The 14724-nt window shown below is 39.1% G+C and overlaps 1 protein-coding gene across 1 annotated transcript; it reads right to left on the reverse strand.

Annotated features, from left to right (window-relative positions):
• Window positions 1-11175: 11175 nt before the first annotated feature.
• tsc22d3 (TSC22 domain family, member 3) lies at window positions 11176-14522 on the reverse strand. Its single transcript, XM_046030642.1, has 3 exons — window positions 14218-14522; window positions 13605-13656; window positions 11176-12852 (listed from the first exon to the last, which is right to left on the reverse strand). The coding sequence occupies exons 1-3, from the start codon at window positions 14340-14342 to the stop codon at window positions 12589-12591; spliced, it is 441 nt and encodes a 146-aa protein (XP_045886598.1). The 5' UTR covers window positions 14343-14522; the 3' UTR covers window positions 11176-12588.
• Window positions 14523-14724: the final 202 nt, after the last annotated feature.

Consider the following 14724-nt stretch of genomic DNA (forward strand, 5'->3'; position numbering starts at 1 on the left):
TACATTACAACTTACACAACAACAGATATGTGGTCAGCCCTAACTCAAATGGCAGTCGGTCAAATCGCAGCAACTGTATGTGCAATAAATTATAATTTATTAAATTGTTTCAAGAAAGTTTAAGAAAAATTCATTTTTAATCTTTGGAAAGTACAGGGGTTCAGTCAAACTCAGTTGCATGTGTTTCAAAGTAACAATATTTGACAAATCTGTAAATTAAAAGTTACTTTTTACTAATTAGTTTGCATCTGTGATGTTGTATGATTTATAATGAATATATTATGTAATTTTAAGCTCTTTTGTGTAGTTTTTGAATTTAGTTTAAGAATAGATGGTGTTGTATTATTTACAGATTGTAAAACTTCCAAGCATTTTTACAGCTTTTGGGTAATATAAATTATGTTCTATAAAACAGGAATTTACATTCAGATCCCAGCATGGACTTCTAGTCTAATTAGGTAAAGGCATCCATCAATTTGAAGTAAGACGAAGTGCAAGATGCAAGCCAAAATAACGGTAGCCCATAAATCCAAAGAGATAGTAATTCGATTTCAACAAATAATTGAAACAGTTCATTGAGAGAAAGGGAAAAACAACATATTATAATAAATCTCACAACAAGACGAAAACAGTGGCAAACTATTTTCAGATAAGCATTGCAAGAAGTGACCCCAATCACACTGAAACTGTCCTTTGACACAATAGTTGTAAAACAAGGATCAACAGAAACATGAAACCCATTGTTTCAGGCTAAATTTCAAACTACCACTTGAAAGCACAATGAAAACTGTCAACTGTGCTAATGGTTTACTCTTAAAACATTCACTGTGCATAATAGCTACTTGAGATACCATGTAAATGCTCTTGAAACAGACTGTTCTGAATGAAGGTTTGTTGTGATAGACATACATCATGACACACATTACTGTGGGCAAAATCCAGGAGTCATCCATCATGTCAAGATAAGGAACATCTTTATGTGATCTAAAGCTGCGAAGAATGTGCTGTGGGGGATAGTCTTACAGATTTATGTAACAGCTTGCATAAAGTGTCTACATGCGTGTGTGTGTGTGTGTGTGTGTGTGTGTGTGTGTGTGTATCGTGTGTGTGAACAGACAGACCTTTTGTTTTTGTCTCTTTTTTTGCGGTTCCAATTGCATAAGCATCTTCCTTGCATGCTGCTGCACTTCAGGTAAATGTGTTGTTCGTAGTTGGTAGTAAGTTTCATGAGTTCATTTCTCACATTCAAAACTAATGATCAGAGGTGGAGGTCAGTTCTTGATACCACAGAAAAACGAGCTGCGTTAACATAACATAATATACATTACATAATATATACGTAGCCCCAGTGTAAGTGCACAATGTGCAACAGCAGTTATGTTTGATTGTGTGTTTGCCTGCTTCCCTGTGTGTACTTTTGGTTTCCAGTTGAATGCATGTGTAGAAAAGCACTTGCGGTTTATTTTTAATGTGTGTGTGTGTGTGAGTGTCCCCCCCTTTTTCCATGCCATAGCAGTGATGCCGCCTCCTTTCCCCGTTTATCTGCAAGGCAACACAGTGGGATGGCACTCCTGAATCCAGGCCAAGTTAAAACTCCAAGCCTTAACCTCTGCAACTGTGGCTCCACTGAATTAGATCACAGTGTCGAGCACCTCTTCAAATGTAGTCTGGGAGGGTATGAGATGACCACAACACCTCCTTAATAGGCGATGTCATCAGATTAAACACACTTTTTTGCTGAAACAGACATATTATTGCTAATTCTGTACAATTCTTCATGCTCAGTTGCACATTGCTCATTATGAAGGGATTAGATCTTCTTTAGGTCTTTAGGTGTGTCTTTGATCAAGTGACAGATTTTCATTTTGCAATGCAGGGCTGTGTTTTTTAATATCTGGAGTATGTACAATATGCACTTCTATTTGTGAGAATGAATGATTGCTCCTTAGAAATCTGTCACACCCATCGCAAGTGTGCTGTGAGCGATTTGGCTTCGCTAACGGGTTGTTATGTGTCTGGCCTTCCTCCTCTCAGCGTGTCCGTCACCTGAACTCAAGCAGCTGGGAATGTTGTCTGACGATGGGTCTTCTCTGCAAATCGACACCTTGTAACCTAAAGCTCACCAACACCACTTGATGACAAATTATTTACAGATCATAGAGGCTGTGGACAGGCACATTTTGTTTATGATTGATACACTTAATAATCCACAATTTCTATTAAGTCTCTGAAGCAATTTTATAAATTACTTTGTTAAAAAGTTAATGGGTTTTGTAATGACACTAATTTGTGTGAAATACAGTGTTTCAGGAGCGTTTACATGTTCTTTTACACTCGGGTTTGGAATGTGTGTTAATTTGGGTGGGTGGCAATAAAACGTGTTAATAATACATGCAAAGTGTGAACTGCTCAACTGAAACAGATTCATTTTACCTGTATGATCTCCAATTACAACAAGTTCATTGTAATGCATATACGTATATATTAAGACATTATGTAAGTGCAGCATTTGTTGTTTTGTTTTTATTTTCTCTTGGAGTCCTATCTCCGTGCAGCACGACGTTCATTCATTGAGTATTTTACTTCACATAATATCCTGCATAGAACAGATTCTGTATTTCACAGCAGCAATTTAATTTTTGTTAGATTAAATTTAGATCTGATTAGATTTAATTTGCTTCCATGGAATTTATTTTCCCCAGAAGTGATGAAATAAAGAGAAGATGACTGGCCTGGTCCTGAAAATCAGGAAAACCTTTCATTTGGTTTGTTTGTTACAATGTTGCAACTTGTTAGTTTGTAGTGCTCAAAGAAGCAGCGTCTGTGGTGAATAACTGTTGGAATGCAACAGCAGTATACAGCAAGCTAAAAAAATTAAATAAACAGGGGTGGCCTGACTTGTAATTTCAAAAAACATAATCACATACCTGCCAATATAGGAACATAAAGATTTCGCGGACTAGCAAACAATCCTTTCTGATCCACAAAAGCACCACAGAGCTGGGGACGGGTTAAACGGCTGTAAAGCAACCCTCATAAAGTTCACAACCCCGGAAAACCGCAGGAAGGCAATAAACCATCAGAGAACATGCTGTTCTGCCATCTGAAAGGAGCTGAAAGGAGGCAGTCTCCCACCGTGGAAGCAGGACAGGACAGGTGTAAACTTTGAGGACGCCGCAAACTCACCCAGGGTACAATTATATGTGTTTTATTATAAGATTCAGTTATATGTTCCCAGTGTTATGATTAAGAGCTAACTGTGTAGCAGGGAGTAAACACATAGGGATTTATTTTTTTTCCTCTGGCAACAACTTTCCTCAACAACTGATACAGCAACTGGAAACGCCTGAAAAGAGACTGAGAAGTGAAATGTTGTTGTTCAATACTGTCTGTCCTGACCCTGTTTGGCCACTTTCTGTCTCACGCAATTGTGCTTATGCAACAAATGACAAGTCACAAATTTTCATTAGGTAGTTTTGATACTTATTTAAGCAAGATGAGTTGGAAATTTGGAAAGCACTGGGAAAGGGAACTTCTGCTGAGTCAGCCTGTTCTTCTTTCCACAACGCTTCCCTTGTGAATTTCTCAGAAATCAATGTGGAACCTGTAAATGCTCACAAGACTGCAAGCTGAGAGGACACTTTTAACACAATTAAACCATGAGAAAAAAGGCACCTAACAAACATGTGACACACTGCTTTATGTAATAGCAGTTTTCTTATTAAACAGAAGAAAAAATTCACTGAAAATCACGTTTTATACATATTGTATTCCTCACACCAACAAGGAAAATGTGTGACTGTGACAAAGAGGAATGACAACAACACCCGCTTCAATCTGTCTCAAATTGTACTATGGTTTATTGTGGGGGGTTTTAAACAGAGTCTGAGACAAACTTTTTTTTCCAATAATTTTATCAATAACTATAAATTCTGTTCAGCCACAACACATTCAGTTGGACTGCAAGACTCCTGCAGCAAACAAGACGCATAATTATGAGGAATTTGTTAACCTGTAAATCCATTTTTAGTACTGTATTTAATGACCTGTTGCCATTTTGATATCTCAACCATCCTCCTCTGCCAGCCTATTTATCTTTTCCATGGTAGACATTTGACATGTTAAAGCAGGAAAAGCACAGGATTAATTAATAACATCCCTTGTTCCAGGGCCCTGGTATTGTTCATGGCTGACTGACACTCAATGGAACAGAGCCATCGCTAGTGGTATTAGTTACACTTGTTCTTTTCCTGCTTTGACAAGTCAAAATGTCAAAAAGCAATTACTGACAGGAAGAACACCTCTAAACCGGTTCACTATTTACACCCTTCAGGGTTTTAGAAATATCTGGCACATCCATTCTTCATCCTGCTACAGAATCTGTCGTATGAAGGGAAGCGCTAGCCTTAGCAGAACCAACAACAAATATGACTTATTTATGAGTTACTCTTGATTTAAACACACTTTCCTGTTGCAATGTAAATATTTCCCCAAATTGTAGCATTGTAAAATCATTACAAAGCTGTTACAATATAGTTTTTGCTACCAATCGTGCTTTTAAAATACAACATGCCTTTTTCATGGACGTTATTCTGACTCATCACAGTGGGGAAATATGAAAAAAGGCCTATGTATGTTTTTTTATATATTTTCTTTTATTTTTTATTATATATATTTCTCTTTTAGTTCTGTTTTTCAAACAAATCAAAATGCGACAGAACCATGTTACATGTTACATACAAAACACAATCATTAACTGAAACAGAAACACCTGTGTAGATGGAATCCAACTGGTTGAGGAACAGCCAAACTCAGCTAACAAGGTGAGGTAGCTGAAGACAGCTGTCAAAAGGCATGCACCAGGGTAAGACTGAGCACAGCAATACGACACAAGTTAGTTATATTGCATCAGCAAGGTCTCTCCTAAGTAGAAATTTCAAGGCAAACAGGGGATTCCAGATGTGTTGTCCAAGCTCTTTTTTTTGACAAAGCACAAAGAAACGGGCAACGCTGAGGATAGTAGACGCAGTAGTCTGCCAAAGAAACTGCAGCAGATGCAAGGCACATCATGGTTATTTCCCTTCACATTTGGAGGATGCTGAAAATTATAGGCAGATACTCATTCATCGTGCAATACCATCAGAGAGGCATCTGATTGGCCCCAGATTTATTCTGCAACATGACAACGGCCCCGAACATACAGCAAAAGTCATTAAGAACTGTCTTAAGTGTAAAGAACAAGAAGTCCTCAACATCATCAAGTCTGTCTGGGATTACATGAAGAGCTAAAAGCAACTGGGTCTGCCTAAATCTACAGAAGGACTGTGGGTAGCTCTCCAAAATGTTTGAGCCAACCTACCTGCCGAGTTCCTTCAGAAACTATGTAGGGGAGAGCGGGGTATGTTGTCACACTTTTCACACCATCTAATATTTACTGAGCACCGTACATCAAAATGGTACAAATGTCATACCAAATGAAAGAATGAAATCTTGGGCAGAAGTTTTGTATTCATTACATCTTCATATCTTATTTCATTATGAAGCTGTAGACTGCTGAATAGAGAGTGTGCACTTGTGACAATTTGCAGGTAAGTTGTCACACTGGATTATCAAACAGTTAGAACACTTAATTGTGAATATAGATTTCAATTTCAAATTGTAAAAGTAAAATCAATCAACAATCACGGCTACAGAATTTGGAAAATAAATAATTTAATTTAAAACAAAAATGTTGTCAGAGCACACATTAAGTGGGACAACCTCTTTGAACTTTAAAATCAAACGTTCTCTGGAGTGCAAATAGATCTATGGTAATTGAATGTACTGCTGCAGATAACTTGGTTAAATGTATAACTTCTTAACAAAACAGATGTGGTGTTTAAACACACTAATGCAACAATGTGCATTTTTGTACGACCTACATATGTATCTCACTAATCAGACATGTGTTTAGAGTCACAGTTTTGGTACACACAAATTGCCTGGCCTGAGGTGCAAGCATCGCAGGCCCATTTTTTGCATTTCACAAACTTAAACCACGTCTTCTTTCAAATACTGTATGAAAATGGCTCCACAGAGATGAGGAGCTGTACTTCTGATTGATTTGTTCTTCAACTTCACCTGCCTGACTGCCTTGATCATTATGTCAGGTGGTGTACTACACGTTATTGTCTCCTCTACTTTGTGCAAAGTTATCATTTTGAACATTCATACCTAATAAGGTTGGAATACATAAAATGTAATTTGCAAATGTTTTACTTTTGAAGCAAAAAATAAATAAAATTGTGCTCACCTCAGATTAGAGTGACCTTGACCACATGTGAACAGGAAGTTTAACATAGAAAAAGAAGTCACACAAAGTGGCTATTTGATTTTTGACATAGAGCCTCTAGTGTTGGAGTTATGAGCAGTGTGACAACTTACACACAAGACACCTTACCCCGCTCCCCCCTACAAGTGCACCTAGAAGAATTGATGCTGTTATGAAGGCAAGGGGTGACCACACCAAATATTGATTTAATTTCAAATTTTCTTCTGTTCACTCATTTTGTATTTTGTTAATTGATAAATATAATATATTGACATGTCTATTTTTGAAAACATTCTTACTCTACATCATTTTTCAACACATACCTAAAACTGTTGCACAGCACTGTATTTTTACGGTATTTGTCAGTATTTCTTTCCCTTTTTGGTGTTTTCCCCTGCAGTGCATGTCACAACAAGGGAAGGTTTTTCCCCCATCTACATAATAATAAATAGGAAAATCACTGTATGATGGTTATTATCATCATCTGTTTTCCTATTCTGATATGCATGCCATGGTCATGACATGACTTGCTGCTGTGGCCACCCAGCCAACTCAAGCCTGCAACACATAATAAAAAATACAGGCTAAACCTGGATTTGGGAACATTGTGTTGATGTCAAGACAGTTTAATGGCTCAGACATTGGGGAAGCAATGTTACGCCTGAGCAGTCATATTTTATAATATAAAAGTCTGTGTACCACAAGGATCATCATCTATGATCATGTTTTTGATCTTATCCCATGTAACAGATCATATTCAAAGTTTTCACATGATATTAATGAAGTAAACAGTCATTGTTTATCATTTGTGTATGATTGACCCAAAGGGAAGCCTTCTATCAGCTCTTTGTAACATAAATAAATTCCCAAGGTTGTCTGAAATTCATTTCCTGCCACGTTTACGTCTTAAACTTCCTGCAGCCCACTGACAGCTCGCTTCGAATGGGCCAAAACTAGAAGAGAGGAGGAGAATTGTTTACCACACCAAGGGGAGAGTAACACAAATAGACCACGGTGGAGGAGGGGGAGCATAATCCTTCCAAAACTCCAAATAACTTTTAAATCCATATTTGCGGTAGAAAGTAATATGACCATAAACGTGCTGCAGTAAACTGTTCCATAAACTCTAAACTGCCTTGTTGTCTTTGTACATTTGTAGAGGTTGAGTGAAGCAACCACCCTCATCTTTAAGTATCTCCACAAAAATACATTTACATCTTTCATTTGTTGCTATGTTCACTTGCATTCTTATTGCTTGTGTAAAATATACAAGATGTTAAATATAGATCAAAAGCCATTCCACAATTACAGCTGCACAGCACTGTGCTGTTGTGTTTGAAACAACAGTGGGACCCTTCAGTGCATTTTAAATGAACTTGATTTCTAGCAACTACAACCTTTGAAAACTTTGTTTACATAGAACCTCACCTAGTAACCATAAACAGAATCCAATCTTGCACTAGAGTCTATTGGTTTTTTTACTTTTTCATTTCAGCTACCCCAAAAAACTATTTATATCAAACTACAAAGCACTCTTTTAGATTTCAGAAGTAGAAACTCATGGTCTGTTTAATTTAATTTAATGATTATTACACAGAAATTCTATTTTAGTGTCTTGTTATATGTTCAGCAATCAAGAAGACAATCTTGCGATCGGTGACCATTGTTATGAAGGAACATGGCTTGGGAAATTTTCAGTATTGTGCAGGTTATGCAACCATCTCCCCTTTGACCCTGTGTGTGTCACATGTTGGTGTGGGGGTCTGCGGGGGCTTTCAATTATGCGCCGGCTCTTGCTGTGCAGTGGTGTCATGAACTGGGGTATCACCGTGAATCCAAAACCAGTGGCTCCTGACCTTTTGTCTTTATGATCAAGATGTTCTAAGCTGGCAGCATTCCTAAAGTGGCTTTGATCAAAAACACAGCTGACACCATTGAGAATAAAATAAAAGGTTCTCAAGTTGTCACTCACAATAGCCAGGGCCAAAGCTGCTAAACTGCTAACTGTATTGTTTTAATTTAGCTTTCTTTAATATTCAGTTTTTCTTCAAATACAACCAAACCAGATTTACTCTGCTTTTACATATGATCATGGTAAAATAACACAACAGAATACACTTTGGATTTAATCGTTTCAGTCCAATATTCTAAAATAATAACTAGATATGAGTAAATATAATTAATCAAAGGTCAAACTCTTGATCATCCTCAGGAGTGATAAACATTTTCAATTTTACACCTTGTTTCTACAAACATGACAAACTCCAGACACTTAACCCACAGACAGACCCTACAAACATCAGTTCATCAGGTTCATCCTCCATGATAAAGTGTTGTGTCTCTGAAGCTAGTAAACAGTTTTCTCATTTGAGAGAGCAATAATGGCACATGTTTCTTCTTACATTACCGTCATCAACAATTTGCTACTCTTTTTAAGTGCTTTTTTTTAGGAAAAGACAGAGCGACTACACTTCATAACAGTATGACATATAGCTATATTCTTACATTTGTTTCATTCAGCTCTGACTTGAATGTTGGCATGATGAATGTTCTGCCATTCAGAGGACACACAAGTTGTATATGTCTGCATGAAAACCAGTCAGAGCAAATTATTCCCCTGCATGCGAACCCAACCACATTGAGGCCATACTCGCTTATTCCAGCACAACCCCTAAATTTCAATCCAAAACAGATGTTCTTTTTTTTTTCCTCATTGCATAACACTAGTAATCCAACACAAACTCTTCTCTTGGCCACCTGGTTTCAAGCAGCTTCCAATCAAAGGTTTAATTCCACACCTAAGACTCTACCCATACTTTTAATACTTAACTGTACTCTACTATTGAGAGCGATGTGGAATCACTGATGCTGTTACTCAGATATTCTATGTATCTGCCTTCTTAGAAAACTTGGCGGAAGCCAGAAATGAGTGCAAGCCTTTAGTCATTAACCAATAAATGAATGTGAACACGTCCTACACATCAGCTAGTTAGCTTTTAACCAGGGGTGAGATCAGTGGTTGATATATGATTCTAAAAGAGTGAACAAATGAAATGGGGTTATTTAAAACATTAAAACATTCAAAGTGTTGAAAAGGATAACATATTTAGTGCTTCATTCATAGATTTTTTAAAATCAAAACGGACATGTTGCAATGACATAAGTACAACCAAGTCATGTACATTACCTATACCTCTTTATAACTGAAGGGAAGAAATAAGAAGACTAATGGAAAAATCTAAATAGCAAACATGTTGTTGGCAAAGAGACAAATATGTCCTCAGAAGTATTTTCCTGATTGGGCCTCAGTTGTGGACCACGACTGAAGATTTATGGTGAATCAGTGAATCAGTGAATCAGCATGTCCACGTTTCTAAACCACTCTCAAAATAGAAAGACAGAACAAGTGTTAAAGCAAAATAGTAAATAAAGTCCTAATTGTCTTCAGGCTTTTGGAGAGCCTCTGTGGCATGTTCACCCTAGCTGTACAGCCAGATGAGTATGCATTTATGATTCCGATTGAACTGCAGCACTACTCTCTGCATTGACATGTACAAGGTGTTGGTACATGTCAGTGTACCATGTCATGTGGTATCTGGACAGGCAAGTGGACAGACTGACTCCAATTATATTGTGCAAAAGAGCCAATAAACGCCTGTAACTCTCCTCTTTGCTACATTAAACAAATCTCCTTCTCAGCCAATACACTGCACATCCCGGCTGACACTAGTTAAATGCAGAGTGCATTTCAGAGCAGCCATATTGATCAGCACCATCAGTTTCACATAGAATCTGTTGTTTTGACACAGAGCACCAGGAGAGACCACCGTTTCATGTGTGCAAGTGAGCATTGGGGAAGACACTGTGTTTACTCTAATGCTATCTGATCTGTGGTGGTGATTCTGGGCCTGAGCCGAGTCTCTCTGTTCTCACCGATAGATGGATGGGAGCCTGGTCTACGCACCAGGGAAGCCACAACATATCTAGTTACACACAGGCTGCACTGACTGGCTGCCAATCCGTCTGAAGGGAAATGCTACTAGGACATACTGTTTTTTCACTCTGGCAGATTCCAATCCACCGGCAACTAGCTATTATTACTTCACATTAGTGGTCACACTGTTTTTGACTTTGGAAAAGAAACTTTGTGTACTGACTTACTAATATTGAATATATATTGATATTTTTTTCTCAGTGAGTAAGACAGTGAGAATAGTCTTTCCTAAGTCTGAGGAATAAGCATGCTAAATTGAGAAGTACCTTTGTCTGAAGTGAGAGCCTCGTAGCTCACTGCAACATTGTGCTGAGTTTTACAAATCACATGCTGCTCGTCACACTGACCTTGTAAACACAAACAAGTATTTGTGATGAAGTTGCAGTGGAGTGTTTTCCAACTTCCAAGAATGCAAGGTTAGTTTTGCACACAAACAATGTGCTGCTTACTCTGAAATTCAAATGAGAGGAATTTCACAGTGGTTCTATTATTTCTGCACCAGAAAATAAAATCCTTCTGGGTGTTACAGCCATTTCATCTGTCTTCCCTGACTGGATTGCCAATGAATAAATCTCTCTATTGCATAGAACTCAAAACACTACCATAAATGTGAAAAAAAACTTGGGTCTGGTCTCAGTGGTATTCCCCTATTATGATTATTATTATTGCATAAGGCACTAGTAACATTCAGCAACTAAACCATTCATACATTTGTGTGATATGCTCATTTGCTTTCTGTTAGTCCTGCAAAAATGTTGCCTAGCATTCATTACACCTGCTTAAAAAACACTTGCTGTAGAGTACAGGTAGAGTATTTCCATAATATTGGAAATGTGAGCGCAGTCAATGAACAAAAGACAGTGTCAATGTATTGTATTATGTAAACATAAGGTTTATTGCAAATGTGCAGTTGTATCCAAACATCATAGTGAACAACTGTTTTCGAAGGATACTTTACAGCAACAATACCATTATCTTTACAAAAACACAGAAACTTTAGCACTAGCTACAAACGAGACTTCTCCCTGTGAAATTTTACACATGGTCCTGGTTTGCTCGGCTTCTGTTGTGTGAGAAAAAAAAAAGGCAAAGTCTTTGGTAGCTTGAAAACAACAACAGCAGCTCAGTGTGGAAATGTGTTCCTCTTACTACGGACAGGCACTGTTGTCATGCCATTGTTTAAGTTGGCATCTGAGCAAGAATCGGAGCGGATACTGGACAACACTGCTAAAAAAAATGTAATAATCAGGCGTCTGCTTGCTCACCCTCTCCACTACATTTTCCTCAGGACGTTTCATCTTTATGTACATTGTAGTTACCCTTAAATGTGAAGAGCTAGGCAAACAAGGTGGGCAGATATGCCTGTCCCCCTAGATTACAAAGAAAATATTTTTAGACCATTGTACAATGGTCCTATTTTACAAACAACTGATTTTTGTTCAGAATCACAGACAAAAACAGAAGATATAGCAGGATTAATTTCCCCCATAAGCAGCAAGCCCCAACTGCAGACAATACAACATTACATTTTATGAATCATCGCACCAAACTGAACAGTCTTCTGCAGTGGTCCACCAGCTCTAATAGGCTATACTGCATTAACCGCCACCACTGCTTTATCTTATCCTGTTGATTATTCTCATTATGCTTAAATGTACACAAACACATGAGCAATACATTGTAGGTACAGGAAAAGTCCTCATTGTGTGGCTGAAATGTGTGCCTGGGAGTCCTTGAAACTATTTTGAGGTCGGACAAATCCACATCATGGGGCTCTTCTCGTTGAGACATGGAGGACCGTCTCAGTTGGGTCTACTCTGGGTGAGCGGGGAGCAACCTCGCCCACACTTTCCAAGTTAGCACTTGCAGGGCCAGCCCGATCAACACCGCCACAGCCCCCCCTCTCTCGGGCGAATGGTGTTTGTTGGAAGGGTTCGGCTAGGCAGGGAAAGCACCCCCTGTCTGAAAGCAAGCGCTCATTGGTGTCTAGTCAGCCCTCTCTCTATTCTTAGCGCTTTTGTCTACGCAGAGAGACTACGACAAAGAGTTGGACGGTATCAGAGGACGGTCCGGACACTGCACCGGTCTGAGCCTCTTAAGTTCTGTTTTGTGCTCATCGGTGTCAACAGTTATTTTGTGTGCCATCGATCATTTACAGCCCCGATGATTCACCTTCAATGTTTTGAAGGGTTCTCGGGGGCAGTGATTTTGTAACACTTCGGTTGAAATGGAGGTCCATTACTGTTAAGAGACAGTGGCTCTGCCCGCCCCAAAGCAGAGCCACTTATACAGCAGAGCCAGTGCTGTGGATGCAGGTCTGCTGCTGCTGGTCTGGGGTCACCTGGGCGCTCTGATTGTCCAGGGGTAACAGCACGTCTGAGGGGATGCGCGACTGGAACTTCTCCAGCTGCTCTGGACTGGCCAGGTTCTTGAGCAGGTAGTTCTCCCTCTCGAGCTGGTTGTTCTTCTCCGCCAGCTCTTTGATCTGCTCTTTGAGGATCTCAACCTCCTCACGCACCGCGTACATCAGATGGTTCTTGACAAGATCCTGTGGAGACAAAGAAGAAGAGAGGGATCAGTTCACTTCTAAACAGTGAGAAATGTTAAGACTTGCGAGTCTGATCTGCATGGCTGCACGGCTGATGCATGTGCTGAAAGGATGATGGGGGTTTGCCAGGCACGTTGGCTGTCAGGCGGTATCTTCAACTGCATTTTGTCTATTTACTCGTTTGGATCTTCTGACATACTGTATACAGTACATGTTACAACTTTGACTCAAGTGTGTTTTTAATAATTCTCTGTGGCAAAGATGTTACCAGTCTCATTTTTTTGGACATCATGTCATCTCATGCACTTTGTTTTCTACTTTGTCACATGCATAAAGCATGCACTAGTTTGTGCTGCCTTCACATAACTTTGGACTTCCCAGACCATCCACAGAGAGCTGGTTTTGTCCATAATGCACTGGGGAAGCTGTGTTTTAGGTCAGTGGTTTCTATACATGTTGATGTTTCTTGTGGTCAAAGAGACCATCTAAAAAGGTCACAGGTTTGATGCTGTTAACAGACAATGTTGGTCTACTAGCAGCCAATGTAAATGACCAGTTATTGTAAATAACTTTGAGCAATAGCATTAGCTCAATGGTAAATGCTAATTGTGCATTGTAGAAGTGAGTCAAATGGGATTTGAACACCCTTTGTTTCAAAAGACATGCATGTAGTAACCTATATCTATATATCATTATCGTGCAACATATATACATGTCTTTGTCTGGTGTTTGTGTCCATTATCTCAGCTTACCATCGCCTGTTCAATCTTGTTGTCGATGGCCACAACGCTAGCACCAGAGGCACTGCAGAAGAGAAGAAAAATAGGCCATAAATGAACAGTTCAAAGCCACAACTGCAGTTAACAGAATGTCAACTCAATCCCAAATTAGTTCCAAAACAACATGTTGGTTCTTCCTGAATTCATTGGTCTAGGACAATGAAACTGGAATCTTGCAAAACAGAAAGAAAAAAAACCCCAAGCGCTATATAATTATAAAGTGCATACTGGTTGCTCTGAGCGTAAGTTTGGTCTTAAAGGTGAAGTGTGACACAGTAAAAAGCACAGATAACTGTACAAAGTCCAAAAAAACAACAGCAGAAAGAGAAGCACAGCTAGGTGGCCAGCATTTGGAGAAACTTAATTGGTAATAATAATAATAATAATAATAATAATAATAATAATAATAATAATAATAATAATATCAGACATTGCAAATAGGCGCATTTGCTTTGAAACGCTGCATGAAAACACAGGAGGCCCGCAGTAGAATGAGAATAGGCGTATGCTCCGATTCATGACTAATCAAACGCAGTATTAACACACATTTAAAAACATATGGTGACTGTGTCGGGTGTTCATTTACCTGTTGTCAAGTTTGACAGATACAACGTCTCCTCCAAGAAGCGAGGAGAAGAAAGAGATGGAAAAGTTATGCAGCTGGTAGACGGCTACCTCCATGGGTGTTTTAGCGAACATCTCCGTGCTCATGTTGAGTACCAGACTCGTTTGGATAATACTTCTCGCCACGTTTGCGACTGATTGGACACCTAAGTGTATATCCGGATTGGTTTCGTCTTTTAGTATCGATGCACTAACTCGCTGCTGCTGGAGCTGCGGTGCTGTGTCGGTGTGAGCTTCGCCGGTGTGTACAAGCGACTGTCTGATGCTATTTCTGCCACCGGCTGCTATTTGAATGGCTTGCCTTTTGACGTCATGTGACGCGCGCATATATTAGTCAAACTAGTTGGCGGGTTGGATATTATGGTGCCTTTGCTGTGCAAAAGAAAAAAATGCTTTTAGGACCTGAACCATGTGGAAATCTGATATCTCAACCTTTTGCGTAATAAAACCGGGGGGGGGGGGGGGGGGG

The sequence above is a fragment of the Micropterus dolomieu genome, linkage group LG19, assembly GCF_021292245.1.
Source record: "Micropterus dolomieu isolate WLL.071019.BEF.003 ecotype Adirondacks linkage group LG19, ASM2129224v1, whole genome shotgun sequence".
Lineage (NCBI taxonomy): Eukaryota > Metazoa > Chordata > Actinopteri > Centrarchiformes > Centrarchidae > Micropterus > Micropterus dolomieu.